Genomic DNA, 20,708 nt, shown 5'->3' on the forward strand with positions numbered 1-20,708 from the left:
TTTTACTCTTGAGTTTTGTTTTGGTGGGTGTGTACGTACCTGCCAATAAGAGAGAGGCTTAAATGTTTCATTGACAATAGTAGCTAAACAAATTAAATGGATCTTGCAGTGTGGGTGGGTCACCGTTAGGGAAGTCAAGAGACAAAGGGCAGCAGCCCCTTTCTTTGGTATTATTTCTTCGAATATTCTTCTAGGTGTTTAGCAATTAAGGTTGACGTATACCCATTTGACAAAGTCCTTGCCAATCAGCTACGTTAAAATAGAATTTGGAGTCTTTGATATGTGGTTTTTAGTACATGGTTTTTAAAAGAAAATTTATTAATATCTAAGTTCTTAAATATATATAAAAAATTGTTAATATATTATTGAGGTTTGTCAGAAGAGAGACCTTTTCTCTATAAAGTGAAAAGAAGATATGCTAGTCTACTTTTGCTCATTTGTTGACTTGGGTCTCAAAGTTTGAAAATATATATATTGATTTTTACGTAATTATATCTTTCTAATTTATCTTGCACTTGTTTGTGAAAGTGATCAAGTATCTATATATATAAATCTAACTTCTTTCTTTAGTTTTGTACACCTAAAAGGATTGGTAATTTAGCCAATTTATTTAGTTGTGCACCATTTAAATATGAATATGAATTGGGTGGGTTTGGGTGAAATAGGAAGCTAAATGAAGTGATAATGAGCATTGAGATTGGGTACAAGTCTAGTTTAGGGGAAAAAAATTGTCTGCAAATCCTCATTAGTACTAGTAACTTACAAGCATAGTAACTTTTTTTTTTGGCAGGCAACTCATTCTTTGTTTGTGGTCACTTTGGATTTCTTTGATTGAGGTGTGTGCTGGCTTAAGCATAGTGAGTAATTTCTTATTAAATTCTTATAAGCATTATATATTGTTTTGTTGAGAATTGGTATTGTGATGGGTTGTTGTGTTGAAGCAAGCGGGTGGCTTGTATGGTATTATAAGGTGGTTTAAATTCATATTGGAAGTGTTTCTTATTTTTTTGGGAATTGTGAATGGATATTGTTAATTTATACGTGATGGATATTATTTAATTGTTTTCAGTACTTATAAGCATTATATATTGTTGAGTTGAGAATTTGTATTATGGTGGATTGTTGTGTTGGAGCAAGCGGGTGGCTTGCGTGGTGTTATAAGGTGGTTTAAATTCATATTGGGAGTGTTTCTTATTTTTTTGGGAATTGGGAATGAATATTGTTGATTTATACGTGATGGATATTATTTAATTGTTTTCAATACTTATAAGCATTATATATTGTTTTGTTGAGAATTGGTATTATGGTGGGTTGTTGGAGTAAGCGGGTGGCTTGTATGGTGTTATAAGGTGGTTTAAATTCATATTAGGAGTGTTTCTTATTTTTTTAAGAATTGTGAATGGATATTGTTGATTTATATGTGATGAATATTATTTAATTGTTTTCAATACTTGTAAGCATTATATATTTTTTTGTTGAGAATTGGTATTGTGGTGGGTTGTATTAATGTAAACTTGTGCATTCATGAATGGGATATGACTTTATCTAAGTAGCTTATAGGCTTAGATGTTAGAATACATTATGCATGTGTTATCCTTATTTTGCTAAAGTAACATTCACCTTGCAATTGTAGTCAAACATAGATAAAAGTTGGATGACAATGGATAAGGCATCTAATGGTAGATGTTAGAAATGTTAGAATTCATTGGTATGTGGTTACTCTTAATGCATTGTTAGAAATGTTTCTTATAACATAGTTAATGTTTTTACTTTATGATTTTAATGTAGTATTTTTTTTATATTTGTGCAGATTTCTTATTGGTGGCTTTTAAGGCATTTACTTTTGACATTACTTGAAGACATTTGAGGACATCTTCCATTGGTTCTAATTATATTATACTACATTTTTTGTATTGTTATAAAACATCTTAAGTTATTATATGTGTTGTAAACAATTATTGTATGGAAGAATTTTGAATTGGATATTTGTTTTAATTTTAACTTATGGAATGTATGAATTGATTTTTTTATAAATGTGTTGTTGAAATAAATGTGTTAATTAAATGTGATGTTTTAATAATGTAATGACAGGTTACAGGTTAATATTAACGTCATGAAAATAATAAAAATAGAAAATAAGTTTTAGTGACGAATTTTTTCGTCACAAATATAGCAATAAAAAATTGTTTTAGTGATGAAATATTTCGTCCCTAAATGTAGCGGAATTTTGTAAGAAATGATTTTAGTGACGAAAATTTTTGTCACTATATGTGATTGGATTTTCTTAAAAAAAGTTTTAGTGACGAATTTTTTCGTCACTATATATACCCGAAAATAGTTTTAGTGACGAAATATTTTCGTCACTAAATACTGTTTTTAGCGAGGAAAACATTTAGTGACGAAACATTTTCGTCGCTAAAAGTTTTTTTCTTTTTTAAACAAATCGGACTTTTTGTGACGAAATTTTTCGTCACCAGGACTTTTAGTGACGGGGCTACAGCGACGAAACGAATTTCATCACTAAAAGTCCAATTTCGTCACTAAAGGTTCTTAGTGACGAAAAACTGGTTTTTTAGTGACGAATTTTTTCGTCACTAAAAATACATTTTGTTGTAGTGTTAGGACCCAACACCCTTCTAGTTGTATCAGAAATCATAGAAATTCTTAGCACTACATCCCAGAAGTTGAACTCACCGTTACCTTCATTGCAAGCATTCCTAAATGATCTCCCCGGCAATGACTTCAACACAATTTTCAGGTCACTGCAGAGCTTCTATAGGAAATTGGAGACTGAGAAGGGAAACACCTTTGGAAATTGCTTCATAGCTGGAGTGCCTGGGTCTTTCTATGGGAGGCTCTTCCCTTGCAATTCCCTTCACTTTGCTCATTCTTCTTATGCTATTATGTGGCTCTCCGAGGTTAACATATAATTCCCTTACTTTCTCAGTTTATGGTGATGCGGTTTCAACACTTTCGATAGCATTTAATTTTGCTAGGGTTTAAACAAATAGGGACTCCACATGCATTAATATTGTAATAATTTCATGCACTATTTTCTTGAGAGAGAAAATGAGATAATCTTATTGTTTTTTAAGGTTTTAAATATATCAAACCATAATTCTAAAATCAATCTACTAAAACCCTTTGTCTTTGTCATTATTATTTTTTTAATAATAATTAACAAAATATTTTATTAATTATTATTAAAAAATAATAAATTAATTAATTAAAAAAAGAAGAATCTTGGTTGCTACTATGTGAATACAACCTTGCAGACTTGTCATGAGAGTTTAATAGATGACCGTATTTTACTTGTTACATATCTTTCACATTCCTAGCCATCCGAGAATAAATAATTATTCATTTGACTGGGTACAGTATGTAAAACTATCTTTTATATATTTAATCTAAGCCACTCGAGCATCGATCCAAGTAATGGTAATGAATTTTTAAGTCCATGTTTTAGACTTTTAGTAGCTATATATAGGTGACTGAGGAAATTTACAGGTACCAAAAGGGTTAGTGAGCCAGACAGGAGAAGCACTCAACAAAGGAAACATTTGCATTGCAAAGACAAGCCCTCCTGCTGTGTTTAAAGCATATTTGGACCAATTATGTACCGGAAGCTGTACCGGTTTGACCAATGGAACGATATATTTTGGTACCAGTCAATATCGATGTACCATTTCGGGTTTACCGCTATTATAATAATAATAATAATAATAAAAGTTTATCATAAAACATTACCTCAATTCAGAATAAATTATTCATGGTTTTAGACTTTAGCATCATCAACAACAACAACAACAACAACAACAACAACAAAAATAAAAAAAAAAAAAAAAAAAAAAAAAAAAAAAAAAAAAAAAACACACACACACACACACACACACACACATAATATAAAAACAGAAAGCTAAATTGTTCATTGCATACTAAGAAAACAAATAATACTAATAAGTTAATGTAAGTAAGTTACCATTCTGCCTTTACAAAAATTCAAAAATTACAAAAAAAAAAAAAAAAAGCTTTTTTGTACCTACCTGTATGCCCAGTACTGGTCGGTACACCCAAAATCGGCTGGTAAGCCTGGTATTTAAACTTGTACAAAATGTTGGTTTTTCAATACTGGTATATGTATCGATACGGTACATACTGGTAGGTATGGCCAGTATCGGTACGGTATTAACCACCTTGGGTGCATTTAGCTCAGTGATGATAGAGGTTCTGTGGTGCTTGGTTTGGTGGTGTACATAAAAGGAGTGGCTATGATGGTGATTGTTAGGCAGCGATTATGTAGTGGTTTGGTTTAGCAATTTTGGTTTGAGTCTGAGTGAGTGTGATGGTGGATCGATTACAACTTAATCAAAGTTGAGAGATCCATTTTCAGAGCAAGTAAAGAACTGTGTTCTTTGAATTTGATTTGTGGGTTTTAAGTGAGGGTCCAATAGATGAGATTGTGAAGATGTTGGTTCTTTGAACTTGATTGGGTTGTATATATTTTTTTTTGAGAGAATTTCAACTTATAGCGTTTGCTCCTGATAATAACACTTTATCAACAAACTAAGACACTAATAAGTTTTTGGTGTAGGTAGGGATTGAACCTCCAGATCTCTTATTCAATTTTTAGAGATTTTATTAGTTGAACTAATTAAAATCCACAGATTGGGTTTGTATATAGTTGGTGCATGTTTTTCAGATGGGTTTGTATATGGTTGGTGCATGTTTTTTTAGGTTCCTTGTAGATCTTGATCGACGATGTGAGTGCCAAAATTAGTCCATGGATTTTTTTTTTTTTGGGGTTTCTTGTACATATAATTTAGGTTTGAGTTTGATTTGGATTTGTAGTGGGTATAATTTTTAATGGGTGTTTAAAAGAAAATTTAGAAAATTTTAATAATGAAAATGATTTCTTTTAATACTTAACAGTAGCTTTATTAACGATATTTGGAGTGTGCTATTAATAACGATTTTGAACTTTTTTTGGTAAAATGTAAAACTGATTTTCTAAATTTCTTCAAATTTCATTTTAGTCTTTTAACTTTAATTTTGTTCATTTCAGTTCTCTAACTTTCAAATTTATTTAATTAAGGTTTTTCCATCAACTTTTATTGTTGTGGTTAATTTTTCAATTTTATAAATTTTTCTTCAAATTTTTTAAATTCAAAAAATTCAAAAAATGATTGAAAAATATTTTCAAGATTTTTTTTTTCAAAAATTTTTAACAAAAGTTAATGAAAATTCCTTAATTGAATAAATCTGAAACTTAGAGGATTGAAATGAACGAAATCAAAGTTAGAGGACTGAAATATCTGAAGAAAGTTAGAGGGTCCGTTTTGCATTTTAGCCTTTTTATTTTATTTTATTATTTTTTTTTGTGCGGAGAAAATAAAGCATTAGAAATTAAATGACCAAAAATAACAAACATAAAATTTAAGGGACAAAAGTGATAATTGACCAAATTTTAAGGATTTAAATTTAAATTTTGCTAAAAAGAGTAAAATTTATTGTTTTTTTTTTTTGGGTAAAATACGGAGGAGTTATAATATTAATCAAAAGCTACAGAAGCCCGAATAGAACGGGTTACAACATTAGAATCATAGTTCAAAGCCTCCATAACAACAAAAGGAGGATTTACATAAGAAACAAAAGATTCATCTTGGCAACGCCCAAGGTTTGCAAGCAGGTCAGCAACTCTATTGGTCTTCCTGTAACAGTGCTGCATGCGATATTCCAGGAAAGCTTGGAGCATGCTCCTGCATTCATTCACAATAGGTTGGGCTAACCGGTTAGTATTGCTTGGTTTTGAGAAAAGATTGATGACTTCAGATGCATCCACATTAATAATAAGTTTGTCAATGTTAAGGTTTAAAGCCATATCTATTCCGTCCCTTAAGGCCCACAACTCTGCAAGAAGTACACTAGAAGAGCCAATAAGTCTAGAGAAGCCCTGAACCCAAGCACCATTAGAGTCCCTAAGAAGACCCCCCCCACCAGCACGACCTGAAGAATGAAGAACTGATGCATCAGTGTTCAGTTTAAACCATCCCACACTCGGCTTAGACCAAGTAGCAGAACGCTGGATTTTCTGGTTATGGGAGCGAAAGCCTTGGACGAGGAAATGGAACTCAGCAGCTTTAGCAATACAAGACTGCACGATATCTAGGCTTTGTTGTTTCCCACGGAATGCCATAGAGTTTCTATTCAGCCAGAGAGTCCATAACCCAAAAATGAAAATGACTTTCCAAGGTATACCAAGGTGTTTAGAAGGAAAACTACAGGTACAATTGAAATGAAGCCATTCCATAAGGGGCAGCCCAAAGGATTGAATGACTTTAGAGTGCAACCCAAGTTTATTCCAGAAGCTAACAAAGCTTTGGCATTCTCTTAAAAGATGAACAATGGACTCAGGATGGTTGTTGCATAACGGGCAAGATTGGTTAATAGTAAAACCTCTTGAACCTAACACTTCTCTGATTGGAATGCTATTGTAGGAACACAGCCAAAGGAAAATGAGGATTTTATGTGGAGCAATAAGCTTCCAAATCCAGTTAGCAGAAAAAGTGTGGGGGTTCAAAACATTTAACCCTTTAGCCAACATATAGGCAGATTTGAGAGAAAAATTACCATCTTTCGACGGAGCCCAAGCAATTAAGTCTTCACTAGGAAGGGAGGTGTTAATAGGGATTGCGTTAATGGCAACCAAGAGGGGTTGGGGAAGAATGAAAGAGAGGTTTTCCCATGACCAAGTCCCATTGCTATCAAGAAAGTGAGCAACCAACCTCTGATCTTCCTGAAAGTTAAGGGGGCCAGATATGACAGATCTGAGAGTACCAAAAGAGGTCCAAGCATCATTCCAAAACGAGGTGGAGTTGCCCGAAGAAATCACTTTCCTCAGACCCGAGTCAAGAGTGGGCCTAGCGGCCTTACAAGCTGCCCAAGTTCTAGAACAAGTACCTTTAGAGAGCCATGGAGAGCAGCTGGAGCGGCTAGACATGTATTTTCCTCTCAACACTTTTGCCCAAGGCATGTTTTCCCCAGTGGAGAGTTTCCAGACCAGTTTAGCAAGCAGTGCAAGGTTTCTAGGTCGAGCGGCATGAATACCAAGCCCCCTTTGATCAGTAGGCAATGTGACAGTGTTCCAGTTACGTAGGTGTTAGTTACTTTGATTAACTGTTTTTTCTCTTTTCTATGTCTATTTTGGCAAAAAAAAAAATTTCTCTAAATTATTTATACATACACACGTACATACATACATACATACATATATATATATATATAATTTAAGAAAACTCGATTTGTTTTTGTATTTGTCTCTTTAAAATATCGTATTTTTTTTAAATCGTATAATAGTCCAACATAATTTTCTATTTTAATAAGGATTTGATCTTATTCATGTTTCTACCATGTATTTTTTTGCAAATTTTAGGTACTTTCCACAAAGTTTTATTGCTTACATAAATTTTATGAAAGAGAATAAATTATTATATAAAGAATACAAGATTCTATTAGTATTTGCGATTCTACTTTTGAAAGATAACAATAATATTCTTTTTTTTTTTTTTAAACTCTAGCTTCTTTATTATCATTATTATTATTGTTTTAAATCTTCACTATTGTGTTCTTTTTATGGGTTTTGAAGCTTAAAAAAGGCATTGAAAAAATAGGAAAGATTTTCTACCATGAAATCCATATGGCATAATAAGCATACAATAAAAAAGTAAGAACAATCTTACAAAGCTTCCTTTTCTCAAGAATTACACTTCCACAAGTCAATTAACCGTCAACCCTTCTTTTTCAAGGAGATAACCAAATTAAAGTACACACATTTCTTCTTCTCCATGTGATCAAGCACAACCTCTTTAAACCTACGGAACAAGTCCTCCATGGATGCTTCCCCAAAATGGTTTGCCAAAATGGGCTCACCCACGGCCCTAATGTCACTGGCAAGTATGGCTTCCCTTGCTTGCTTATCAAGACCCTTGTTAGCCTTCTTTATATAGGTGTCCCAATCCACTTTGAAAGTTTCAAGTTTCTGCAAAGTAAAAGATCCTTCCGCCTCGATTACCTTCTTTACTTCCTCCATCGTAGCTGCATAGTATGGCAAATTGAAGTTGTCCAGTTTTGACTCTTTAATCATGCCCTGTACGTAATTAATTAAGCAAGTTAATTAGCTAGGTTAGGGTATGATTAATTAGTAAGTAGGTCTTCTGTAAGTTGAGATTATTGTTCATTGTGTCCTAGCTAGATAGTTGAAACTTGAATGTAAGTATTTCATACTCTTAGTACACATGCATATTCTCACCAGGTGAGAGCCGGGCAAGCCTATGCAATATTGAGTGGGAGGATGACATCTATTTTAAATGAATTTATTTTCATAATTTAAATTAAATATTATAAATTCAAAGATATATTTTTTGTTATATTATTTAAAATTCTAAATGACTTAGTTAGTATAATATACGTTATTAATGGAAAAAAGCCCTTACAGTATCAAAATAGTTTCCCTAGTTCGTACGAGATTGTTTTTTTTAATTAAACCTAAATTTCTTAAAAAGAAAGAAAAAGAAAAAAAAAATTTCTGATTCACATTGGCACAGGCGCCAACTTTTGAACCTTTGCTAGAAAGCAATTGACCACCAAGCCAACCAAAAAGTAAAGCAATAATGTTTGCTAGTCATTCAGATTTAATCTTATGGTTTAATATTCATTTTTTTAGGTTTTTGGGCAATTTTTTTTTTTTGTTAAAAGTATTGTAAATAAATATAAAAATTAGCTGAAATAGTATAATAGAATCTATAAATAGTACCAAAAAGTGCAATGAGACTCATAAATAGTAACAAAAATAAATTAAATAGTAATATAAATTGGCAAAAATAAACCTCATTTTTTTTTTTTAATTTAGTTTCAAGTAACTAATAGAAATATTTGAAAAAGTTTACATACCCTCGTTTGTAAAATTAAAAAATAAATAAATAAATAAATACCTCCAAGACCATGTCATTGAGTTTTAGACCAACGACTTCCCAAATGGAAAGAGGATCATCGCTTTTGATGCTGCCCATGGTTGTGAGGACCATACAACCACCAGCAACTAATTCTTCCGCTCGAGACTTCAGGAAAAGTGTGAAGTCCCTTTCAATTTTCGAGGACTCCACCTGACCAAGATAAACTCTAAGTATGCTGGGAAACGATAAGGATGGAGAAATATCTAAAAGGAAAGCTGTTACCACCGTATTTAATACTCTGCAGCAATTTTTCTGGCCGCATTTATGTGGAGAAGACTCCTGAACAGTGCATCCTAACCTACCGCCACTCACACAGAGCTAAAAGAAGATGCTTGACATGACACGTACTCAAGTAAACTCATGGATGAGGAACAAGTGGACGATGGAGATGAAGAGAAGGGGGCTATATAAAGGAAGAAGGCTCCTAACGAAAAAAGAAAAAGAAAAAAGAAAATAGAGGAGGAGGGAACTGGACTGTAACCCTAAGATCTTTGTTCATCAAATAATCAATAATATAGCTCTTCGGATATTCACTCTTTACGTGTAGTTCCATGTTAGCTTGTGCTTGAAAGTTGTGATTCGTTGTTGTTAATCCCATATCTTAACTAGCTCTTTCACCCATACTCTACAAGTTTATTGTTTTGGGCTTGGGCCACAAATCCTAACCCTACATTGCCCAATTTCTTAAACTAATTAGGGAAATGCCCCTATCTTGAAACTGGATTTTCTAAAAATCGATTTTCAATTTAAAACTTGATTTTTGGACAATCAAGTTATAACAAACTAAAAATTAAAAAAAAAAAAAAAAATTTGGAATTCGAGCTCCATGAACTTGAGTTCCATGCATTTTTTTTTTAGTTTGATCACCCATACCTATAGCTGCGTTCAAGGAGCCTTATAGTGGCGTTTCAAATGGAACTTGAGCTCCTTGAACTCGAGTTCCATTCAAGATTTTTTTTTTTTTAATTTTTTTTTAAGCTTGATCGCCCCATACTCAATTTTCTACAAATCAAATTTTACATTGAAACTATATTCAAAAAAAAAATTACATTAAAACTCAATTTTGAGAAAATTGAGTTTCAAAACATAAGCATTTTCCTAATTAGTTTGGAAAATGGGGCAAAATGCTGAATTTTTTGCGCGAAAGGACAAAGGCCAATTTTCTCCATCATATTACACCAATCTCACCTTAACAATCCTAATGAGTAGTGGTAGTATTATACATTTTATTCACTCCCACACATGTATACATGTTCACAATCTTAGGTCAATTGATAGAGATCAATCATTTATTTTCGGAAGTGTTGATATTCCCTTTTTTTTGTTTTTCATTCTAGTTAATAAAATCTTTGTAACTAATCCCTCCCCTTCCCATCTTTTATTTTTAGAATTTTTAAAATTATAACAAATTCCAAAAGAGAAAAAATAAATAAATAAATAAAAGTGGATTCAGCTTTAGTGAAACTTGAAACTCAAGCCTCAGCCTAGAGCTTGAATTAAAAAAAATTAATTTAAAATTAAAATAATTAAAAAGATAATAAGAACTGAAATGGAAATTGACGGATAGGTCAACAATATCATACGAAATACTATATGCCTATTTGAATTGAGGGGGAAGGGAGGGGGATTAGAGAAAAAATAGAGTAGAGAGAGAGTGAGAGAAGAGTGAATTAGGTTTCATCTACAAATGCTCGATTTGGAGGGCCCGATATTGACACATAACGATATCATTGACGCCATGAGATAGCCAACCAAAAGAAAGAGAAATATTTCTTTTCCCCTATTAGGCTATATAAGCTGCAACAAATTTCTTGGGCATAAAGGCAGCAGCATTGATGACAAGTTCATCATCTATTTTTTACTTATTTATCTATTTTTGTTTCGTTTTCATTTGCACATTTTAATCTAATCTATAATAATAATAATAATAATAATAATAATAGGTGAAACTGAGAGAAACTCAAATTAGAATTTCAAATTAGAGTTTCAACTTTGCGCTATGTGTTCTAAATTATTTATTCTTAAAGAGTTTTATTTTTTAATTTTATAATTAAATGTGGGACCGCATCATAAATATTCATCCAAATGAATTATTAAGTACAAAAACTAAAGAATCTACAATAAATGAATAGTAAATAAAGAAAAGTGCTTCACAGTAATAAATAAATATGGATAATTTACATTTTATACTTAATAATATCTTTACAAAAAATCTTAAAGAGTTAACTAAATATAAAAATGACTATCAATAGTATTTAAATTTTATATATATATATATAAATTATATTATGCCTCTTATTGTATATCTTTAAGTGCATTTATGTATATGCATGGGGTCACAAGCTAGTTAATTTAATTTATATTATTAAGTGGAGAATTTTAGGTGAGAAACTTCACTCGGAGATAGCAAACCTAATGTGCCCTTTTTTTTAATTAATTTTTCAATTTGATATCTTTATGGTTTCTTTTTCATTGCATTCAAGCTCAAGTTTTTTCCAAAGTTTTTGATAGAATGTTAGTCAACCGGCAATCACAATGTTTTTGTTTTGTTTTACTATATCTGATCATGTCAAATGGACTTCTCTTTCCTTCTGATTTTTCTTTTTCATACAAGACATGAGATGAAACTCATCACCAAGGCTATTAAAATCGCCAAGCTGACAGTCGAACCAATTTTTTTTTTTTGAGAAACCGAACGAATCTTTTTCGGAATGGACAGAAAGGAATGGACTTTTATTAAAGAGTACTTTTAAAATCTTTTATTTTGAAAACTTCAAAGGGTATATAATATATCAATTCTGATGCTTTACATTCTTCGTTCTAGAGAAAAAAGTTAAAATATATATATATATATATATATCATGAACTCTATGTTTCAATGAGGCTTGTTAGGACATATGTGATTCAATGTTAAGTACATATGTAACTATTTTATGTAATTGGCTAATCTTTTGACAAAATGCACTTTACTTGTAATTGAGTAGATCTATGATGTGTTTAATGCTTCAAGAAACAAGGTTTCAAGTTCAAGTGTTAAAACCATGCAAGTCTGTCCAAGAATCAAGTAATGAAGTGCTGGATTTTAAAACTCTACAGCTGGCTCAACAACTAGCATCTATCGAGGTTTAAAAGCTACTGAAGCTTGTGGCTCGACAGCTAGCTCTATAGATGGCTATCTATCGAGGTTTATGAAACTCAATTTTTCAGAGTTGTTTTTTATCCAATCCATGGGTATATGTTCGGGCTTTCTTTTCTCACAACCCTAAACATATATAAGGATTATTTTAAGGACAGTAAATGGACGCAAGTTGCACAAGAGCACAATTTCATAAGTGTGAAGAAAAGTGTGACCGGAAACCTAGTTTGCCCTAGTTATTCTTTCTCTTGAAGAAACTGTTGTGTTTGTACACCATAGAGTTTTGTAACTAAGCAACTTCATAATCTTCATCGTGTAATGAACAGAAAAACTTTGCAGCGAACATTCTTCTTAAGTTGGTGATCAAGTCGCGTATTAGGATTCGCGCTAGATTATTTTTAGACCCCTGTAAACTAAATTGTTTAACCTAATTAATTAACTAAGTGAATACTTAGATTTATTATTCAAATCTAGGTTAAAACAATAACAATCATATCATGTAAAGCGAAATATAAAGAACAAACAATATGATAACCTAAGAAAACCAAATCGGTAAAAAACTTGGGGAGGATTTAACCTAACTATTCTCAAGGTAAAAAGCAAATTCACTATGAAAGAATTGAAATTTGTATAATAGAACTTAGGCCACTAACATTCTATTGCTACCTTGAGTAAAAAACTTACTACCATGACCCCATGATAAATTTGAGTCCACGGACTACTTCTTTCCTTGGCCTTTGCAACAACACAAGCTCACCTGCTTGTGACTTTGAGACTCCACTCAAAGGCTTTGGATCTCCTTAAACATTGATCTTGTATGCAACAACTTCTATAACACCGAATCTTGAGATTTTTCAAGAAATAACACCGGTAAAAGACATGAGAGAGCTTTTGGATACAAAACCCTAGATCTACAAAAGTGGCACAAGATACACTCTAATCTCTCTAAAAAAAAAAAAAAAAAACTCTGAAAACCCTACCTAGGGTTAGCTTATGATGTCCTTTAAATACTGGAAAAAATGGCTTGTGATTTGGGCTTCAAACGGTCAAGTTATAGACTTTTTACATTTGCTGATTTTTTGCTGATATACGATTTTCGATTGATCAATTACCAATCAAACGAAACAGCTTGTAACTCATTTTTTTTCATCCTGAACTTGAGTTTTTTGTCTTGGACTTCAATGTAGACCACTCTAAACCGATGAGACTTAGTTTTTGTCATGTTTTGTCATGGTTTGCCAACATTACAAACTCAAAACCTGACACTAATGTTCAACAGCAAACAATTAACAACAATTAAACTATCTATTGATTTGCTTTTGGTCAATTGTTTGGGGCTGATCAAGATGTTTGAATTGACGGCGTTCACTGTCCTCTACTATGAGTGTAAGAATAACAAGGGAAAAAAAGAGATTGAGAGTTTAAAATACACTAAAATACCCACTGCAGCAGAAGTTAGCGTAGATATACCCTAAGAAAGGAAGGATGTTTCTCTGTGCAATGTAAAAGAAATTGTTTTATTTCATTGTCTTTTTCCCTCTCATGCTTTGTAATAATCATATTTCTGTTTGCGTTGTACTTGTGTATTTCCAGTTTGAGGGTTTACTACGACGAGGTACGAAATTTGGAGTAATTAAACCTGAAATTACCGTGTTAGATATAGTAAAATGTTTAAAATTATATGATCAAATATATATTCAATATATATATATATATATAAAAGGACACATGCTACACACGGTAATTTTCATTTAATCTTAACAGTCCATTTTGCCAATTTAAAATTTTATTTCTTGAATCTAATAATACACATAATGACACATTACTTACAATTTTAAATAATATGATATTAATTAATTTAGGGCTGGAAATGAATCAAGTCATATGTAAACAAATCGAGCTTGTCTCAATAAAATGCTCGTTAATATTTGTCTGTTTATAAATAAGTCAAACTTAAGCCTTAGTTTTAAGTTTATTAATTTAATAAAGGAATAAAGCCTAAGCACAATTAACATTAAAATTTGATACAAAACAAGCTAAGTTTAAGCTCATTTATTAGTTTGGTATTAAGCTTGATATGAGATCACAAATAAACTCATATTTTATTAGGACTTTGTTGAGGTACAAATTTTTGGGCCCTAATTTCATTAGCCCACTCACTAAAAAAATACCCACACAAGCCCATAAACTATTTTGAACCTGCATAAATATTTCCCACATATTACTCAAATATTCTCCATGTTATTGGGCTCTCACAAATATTCCCTATATAAGCTCCATAAATTACCTTGGGCTCTCTCACAAATACTACCCATTATATCCTATATATTATCCAACTTGGACTTTTCACAAAAATACTTATCACATTACTACCAAATTGGGCCACACAATTATATTATCTCCACAAAAAAGCCCAAAATCATTTACCTTGTGGGAAAAATCCAAAAAGCCCATTGCTACACAGCACTTCTTAAAAGTTTGTTGCTACACGGCACCTCTAAAAGGCCGTTGCTATACGGTACCTCTAAAGCCTGTTGCTACATGGCAATATTTTTTGCAAAATCTTACAAAGCCCAAATATTATTTTGGCACCTATTTTACAAAGCCCAAGTGTTATTATAGCACCTATTTTACAAAGCCTAAGGGTCATTTTGGCACATATTTTACAAAGCCCAAATGTTATTTTGGCACCAATAACAAAGCCCAAATGTCATTTTGGCACCTATTTTACAAAGCTCAAATCTTATTTTGTCACCTATCTTACAAAGCCCAATACTATTTTGGCACCTATTTTACATAAACTAAAGTTCCTAACTCATGGAAAATATAAATTACTCATTTCTCAAAAATATTTATTTTACAAAAATTATAGGAACTATGCTTATTTTTTCCATAATCAACTAGCTATAAAAGCCCATGTATATCACCCATGACAAAACTATTCATTTTTGTAGGGATGATCAAGCCCAAAGAAACTCAACTACAAAGTCCAACTGAGCCAACCCCGCTCATATACAAATCCCAACAGCTGGAGCTCACATGAGCTGACCAAGTCAAGTTTCAGTACAACTTGACAGTTGGAGCCTATTGCCATCAGTTCCAGCTTGTCCAATCAGATCAGAAGAGGACACGTGTCCAGCGGGGGTTAAACCCTTCCTTGCCAAGCTGAATTCCATCATTTCTTATGTGACACAAAGCTGAGATGACATGACATAAAGCTAGAAAGCTTCAGCTAATTGTCTTTCCTTTCTTCTCCAACCCATTCGGTCAAGGACTAAAGGCAACCATAACTAGGCCATGAAAGCTTCTAGAACAACTGAAAATCAGTTCATTATCTTGCCAAAAACGTGTACTCTCTAGTTCATGAACCAAGCAAATGAACCCCAAATGAGGAAACTTAGGGAAATGTGGTTTGGAAGGCACCAAAGGGATCTCCAGCAAAGTTCCTAGCAAAGGGCTCCAAGGTTGACACTTGGCTTGGGGTGATGCAACCTGCCCTAGGGAACTCTTATTCTAGTAGCAGCAAAACCAAGATCATTAGCCTAATACATGCTTTAATTCCATCAGCTAAGGCCAATCAACATTTAATGCTTGGTCAGAACTCCAGCTGTCATTACCCAAAATAATAAAGAACACTCTAAAGCTGAGCTTACTATTCTTGGCCAAATCCTATGAACGATTCTCTAGGGATTTTCTAAAGATTAATGATGATTTAGCAGAGATTATTTGCTAATTACTCCCTCAAACTCAGCTATAAATGAAACTCTCCACTAAGAGATCAAGATAGACCAATACACACTAAGGGAGACACTAATAGAAAAAAGTTCTTCCTTAACTTCTCTGTTTAGCCTTCTTTAAGATCAAACAAAGTTTTGAGTCACTGAGTTTTTAGTTGCAAGCTTAGAAACTAAGTTCTACAGCTCCTAGCTCATAAATACCCCTCATACCTCTACTTATAAACACTCATCTATTCCCAGCAGAAAACTCTAGCAGCTTTACTAAACACTCTCACTCACTACTCATACTACTCAAAATGACCCTCTCTACTCACTACATATACTATATCCATGAGCATGCCCTGGAATCATAATGATCTTGCTGCGCTAGCTGGAATCTCTCTCTCTCTCTCCCTTCATCTCACACTAAGTTTCCTCATAACTTGCTATAATGGAACCTATGATATTTGTTTATTCATTTACTTTTGAAGGTTATGACGTAACTGTTACCATAGAGTTTTTTCCTCATATTGTCATATTAGAAGACTCTTCTCCAGAGCCAATGAATGATGAGTTTGAAGATGTAGGTGTTTTTCCTCAAATCCGTGAAATAATTAACGGCTGGAGGTTTATGCTGTTTTGTCTCATTTTAGCGCTGGAATATTTTACTGCTGGGATACTTTATTGCTGAAATATTTTACTGCTGGGTTATTTATTTATTGCAGTATACTTTTTATTGTGCTGATGTGTCTGCTGTAGGGAGTGTTTTTTGTCAGTCCCATCCTAGGCCCAAGGTATAAAAAGAAGGCAAACTCTTCGAAAAACTTCACCGATAGCTTTTAGGCCATGCTTCAAGCCCATCGTCGAGTTTTGGTTTACGCCTCCAACCCAACATAAATCTCATTTGTCAGAAAGAAAACTTTTCCGCCCCTGACAGACTTTAATTAATTAAAATTTTGGGACCACCCATCCAAACCATATATGCTTGATAATAAGATTAATGTGAGCTTGATAATATACTTGTGTTAGATTTTAAGTTAAAAAACTTGATATTAACTCAAGTTTAAGCTTGATATTGAGCTCGAATTTAGCTTGATTAATCTCGAACTTAGCTTGATTAATGAATCAAGTTGAGCTAAGCCAAGCTTGAGCTTTTATAATTTTTTAAGAGATTGTGCTCAACCTTGAGCTCCAACATTATTTGTAGGCTTAGTTCGATCTGAAGTTGAGTCGAGCTAAACTAAAAAAATTCACAACTAGACAAAGATCAACTTGTTTACATGCTATCTCAATTAGCTAACTTATGAGTATCGTAAGTATTGGTTTTGACTTGCTATCTCAATTAGATATTTTAAAGCTAAAAATCTTGCAATTCAAGTGGCCCTTTCTAATGTTTTTAACAAAAACTATCGATGCTTATATCAACCTCCACCAAATATCGAATTATATATAAAGAAAAATAGATAATGTGAAGAGATGTTGTATTAATGGAACTATGGGCGTGGGAAATGACAACGTAGCGAAGGTAGTGTGAATTCTATGGTCAATTCTATGCTGCTAATTTTTTACAGGCTCTGCATATACATACTTGTCCATAAAGACTGTGAACATTAGAATTCGGGGATGTAAAAAATAAATAAATAAATAAACTTATTTAGTATCCTCAAATACTATTTTATTTATTTTACCAACTCATTTTACAATTCACCCTACATCCCAATTTTTATTTTTACATACAACCTAATAAAATAATATAAACTACCTAATAAAATAATATAAAGTACCATTCTCTCTCTTTTTCCTCCCTCTCACTTTTTCTCTTCACACACAATCACAAGATTAAACTACTATATTCTTTTTGCAACCTATGAATAGTAAGGCTACATATATGCAGCCTTACTATTCATAGGTTGCAAATTTTTTTAAGTTTACAAACCTGGATGGAGTGGGTTTGAGGTGGTTTGGGTTGTAAAATAGCAACTGGGGTTGTTTACACTCCCCTAGTGCTAGTGCTAATTCAAAGTATTTTTCCAGGTAATGGCGTGTGGTATAATTGGAGCCAAAAGAGACCTTTTCATAGGTAATACTTAAGTAGTCTCGGAGCACTACCTCGGAACTACCTAGGTTTCTTCCTCTTTTTCTCGGTCATCACACGCTAAGGATAACCAACTTCATTTTCGACAACTTTGCCCTTTCAAGCCCAACTAGATTTAAGTTTTTACTCACTGAAAAGACACTGTTGTTAAGAGCATATTTTACGTAATTGGCTAATCTTTTGACAAAATGCACTTTACTTGTAATTTGGTAAATCTAGGATGGATTTAATACTTCAAAAAAATAAGAGTTCAAGTCAAGTATTAAAGCCATGAAGATTGGATCAAGAAACAAGTGAAGAAAAGCTGTTAATTAAAGCTCGACAAATACCTTTGCAAAAACAGTATCTATCGAGATTTAAGATCGAAGCTCGACAAAAGCTGAATCTATCGATATCTATGAAATCAGATTTTCCAGATCTGATTTTTGGCTCATGCTGACATGTATGTGTAGGGTTTCTTTTCTCACAACTCTTGACATATATAAGGCTTATATTAAAAGCCATTATACATGGAGAACACATGCAAAAAGTGACCTAGTGCCTTATTCTCTTTACAAGAAGTTACTACGTCTTTTGCGCCTTAAGGTTTTGTAACAAAGTACTTCTTGATCTTCATTGTTGATAAAGTGAAGAACTTTGCAGCTAACAATATCTTCAAATTTGTTGGAATTAGTCACGTACTGGGATCCGTGCAAAAGGGTGGCATTCATATATTGAAAAGTTTAAAAGTTCTGAAGCGGTAGAAGGTTTCTGTTGTAAGTTCATTTATGAGGATTGTAGAGTCTAGGAACAAAAGTTTTGTATTAGATCTGAAACTTCTCTTTACTATAGTGAATTGCTTTTTGGGAAGGTTTCCCTCCAGGTTTTTTACTGTAAAACTAGTTTGTTTCATTTAGTTTTCCTGAGTCATCATATCTTGTCTTATTTACTATTCCAATGTGCATGATATTGATGTTTGTTTGTTTTTAACAAGGTTTGTTTATAATAAATATAATTAACAACTTGGGTTTAAAATTTGTTAATTCTGTCAACCGAAGTCTAAATTTTCCAACAACTATGACTGTCACATATGTGAAATTAAAATCTTGACAAAATCTGAGATGGGCTCCTCCGCCTTTGCTACAGTAATACGAAAACATGTAACATGCATTTTATCGACCTTTTGTTTGTACTAGTGATGGTTAGATTGCAATAATGACGAGCTTTCTTATTTTATTTAAGGAAGCCAAATTAGGGTGTCAAACGGATTAGATGATGAGTTTACTCTTTTTTATTTTTATTTTTGGATTTTCTATGATTTATTTATGTTAAACCTTTCGTTTTTTGCACGGCATTAACTCACCTAGAACAAAAATATATATTTTTTAAAAAACTTACATAAGAGAGGTGGCCTAAAATTAGGCAACAACTAGAGTCCAATTTAGCTAATTGGATTTCATTTCAGTTTTGACTTTTAATATATATATATATATATACATGTGGGTAAATTACAAAATACACCCTTGAAATATGGAGTTACTTAAAATTTATACCTTGAAGTTTAAGAATTTTGATTTTACACTCTAAAGTTTAGTTCTATTAACAAAAATACACCATCGATTAATTTTGGCTATTAAATGACACATTGACACACTGATGTGTTTATTTATTTATTTATTTTGCCAAATCAGCTAATTAATCAAAACGGCATTGTTTTGCCCAAGAAGAAACACAAAACACAATCACACCATTTCACATCACCAAACTCAACCACATCATTAGGAAATCTTCGAAAGTTTTTCTTCATTTTTTTTTTTTTTCATGGTTTTGCACAGAGAAAGATTCATTCAAATGTCTTTTCTAAAAAAACTACTTAAACATTGGATGCCATAATTTTAAGGCACAGTATGATTTTGGATTTTGGGCACGTCAATGCCACTTAACAGTCAAAACTAATCATATATATGTTTTTGCCAACGGAATTAAACTTCAGGTATAAAATCAAAATTCAAGCCATCCAAAAACATATATATGTTTTTTGCAAGATTGTATGTCTATAGGCAAGTTGGCAACAGCACCTCGTAGCTGAGATTGGGTCTTAAGACTCAGTCTAGCAAAATCAGTGCCCATTAAAATAAACAGGACCATCATACAGAGAAGCAGTAATCATACCGAGAATGCTGTCTTTAAACACTTTAAATCTAGCATCACGTAAACACATGAGAACAGAAGCATTGATACCTTTTCGGGTGAGTGGTTTAATAGCAACTTGAACCATACCAATATGCAAATAACTTTGTTTTTTAGCAATAAATTCGTTAATATTTCTTTTGGAAAACAAGCAACATTTTTCATGAATTTTCGAAATAGAAAATGTTTGTTCAACAGTTCTCACTTTGTAAATGGGATGAAAAGTGGTTTCAGCCCAACTAGTTTTGTAAACAGTTTTAGTATCAACTTTGGGAATGTTCCATTTTCTAAAATCAGGAAGCTCATTATCTTCAACAGTGTGATCTTCTTCATTCACAATATCAGGAGGACAACCTGTCCTGGAGCTGATAGAGGAGTTGGATCTCCACAACTTATCCATACTATCCTAGTTTTAACACTCAGTTATCATGTTTTTCTCACAACCGTTGCATTTCGTAACACATACCCTAGGCAACCCTATACCACACACATGCCCTACACGCCCTCTCTTGGCTCAAACGGGCCTTACAGTCAGGTTCTGGGGATTCACTTTACACCTAAGGTGGCGCCAACGACGGTAAGAA

General features: G+C 32.7%; 1 protein-coding gene and 1 long non-coding RNA gene across 4 annotated transcripts; one reads left to right on the top strand and one right to left on the bottom strand.

Annotated features, from left to right (window-relative positions):
• Nucleotides 1-380: 380 nt before the first annotated feature.
• On the top strand, nt 381-2,034 carry LOC136065788 (uncharacterized). Of its 3 annotated transcripts, none has more exons than XR_010627395.1 (3): nt 437-836; nt 1,634-1,708; nt 1,811-2,034. It is a non-coding gene; the product is annotated as an uncharacterized LOC136065788 (long non-coding RNA). The 3 variants fall into 3 exon arrangements; XR_010627393.1 differs by having other exon boundaries at nt 439-857; XR_010627394.1 differs by lacking the exon at nt 1,634-1,708 and having other exon boundaries at nt 381-857.
• A 5,713-nt stretch (nt 2,035-7,747) lies between these two features.
• On the bottom strand, nt 7,748-20,524 carry LOC136065787 (S-adenosyl-L-methionine:benzoic acid/salicylic acid carboxyl methyltransferase 2-like). Its single transcript, XM_065769446.1, has 3 exons — nt 20,330-20,524; nt 8,988-9,158; nt 7,748-8,143 (listed from the first exon to the last, which is right to left on the bottom strand). The coding sequence occupies exons 1-3, from the start codon at nt 20,522-20,524 to the stop codon at nt 7,784-7,786; spliced, it is 726 nt and encodes a 241-aa protein (XP_065625518.1). The 3' UTR covers nt 7,748-7,783.
• Between the last annotated feature and the right edge of the window lie 184 nt (nt 20,525-20,708).

The sequence above is a fragment of the Quercus suber genome, unplaced genomic scaffold, assembly GCF_002906115.3.
Source record: "Quercus suber isolate HL8 unplaced genomic scaffold, Cork oak 2.0 scaffold_1162, whole genome shotgun sequence".
Lineage (NCBI taxonomy): Eukaryota > Viridiplantae > Streptophyta > Magnoliopsida > Fagales > Fagaceae > Quercus > Quercus suber.

What these genes read in the sequence shown, in the direction of transcription:
- LOC136065787 (XM_065769446.1), bottom strand. Translation starts at nt 20,524, where the DNA reads ATGGATAAGTTGTGGAGATCCAACTCCTCTATCAGCTCCAGGACAGGT. An exon ending in CTTTTCATCCCATTTACAAA is followed by an intron (nt 9,159 to 20,329) that starts GTGAGAACTGTT and finishes TATCTTGGTCAG; the next exon opens with GTGGAGTCCTCGAAAATTGA. An exon ending in TCAATGACATGGTCTTGGAG is followed by an intron (nt 8,144 to 8,987) that starts GTATTTATTTAT and finishes AATTACGTACAG; the next exon opens with GGCATGATTAAAGAGTCAAA.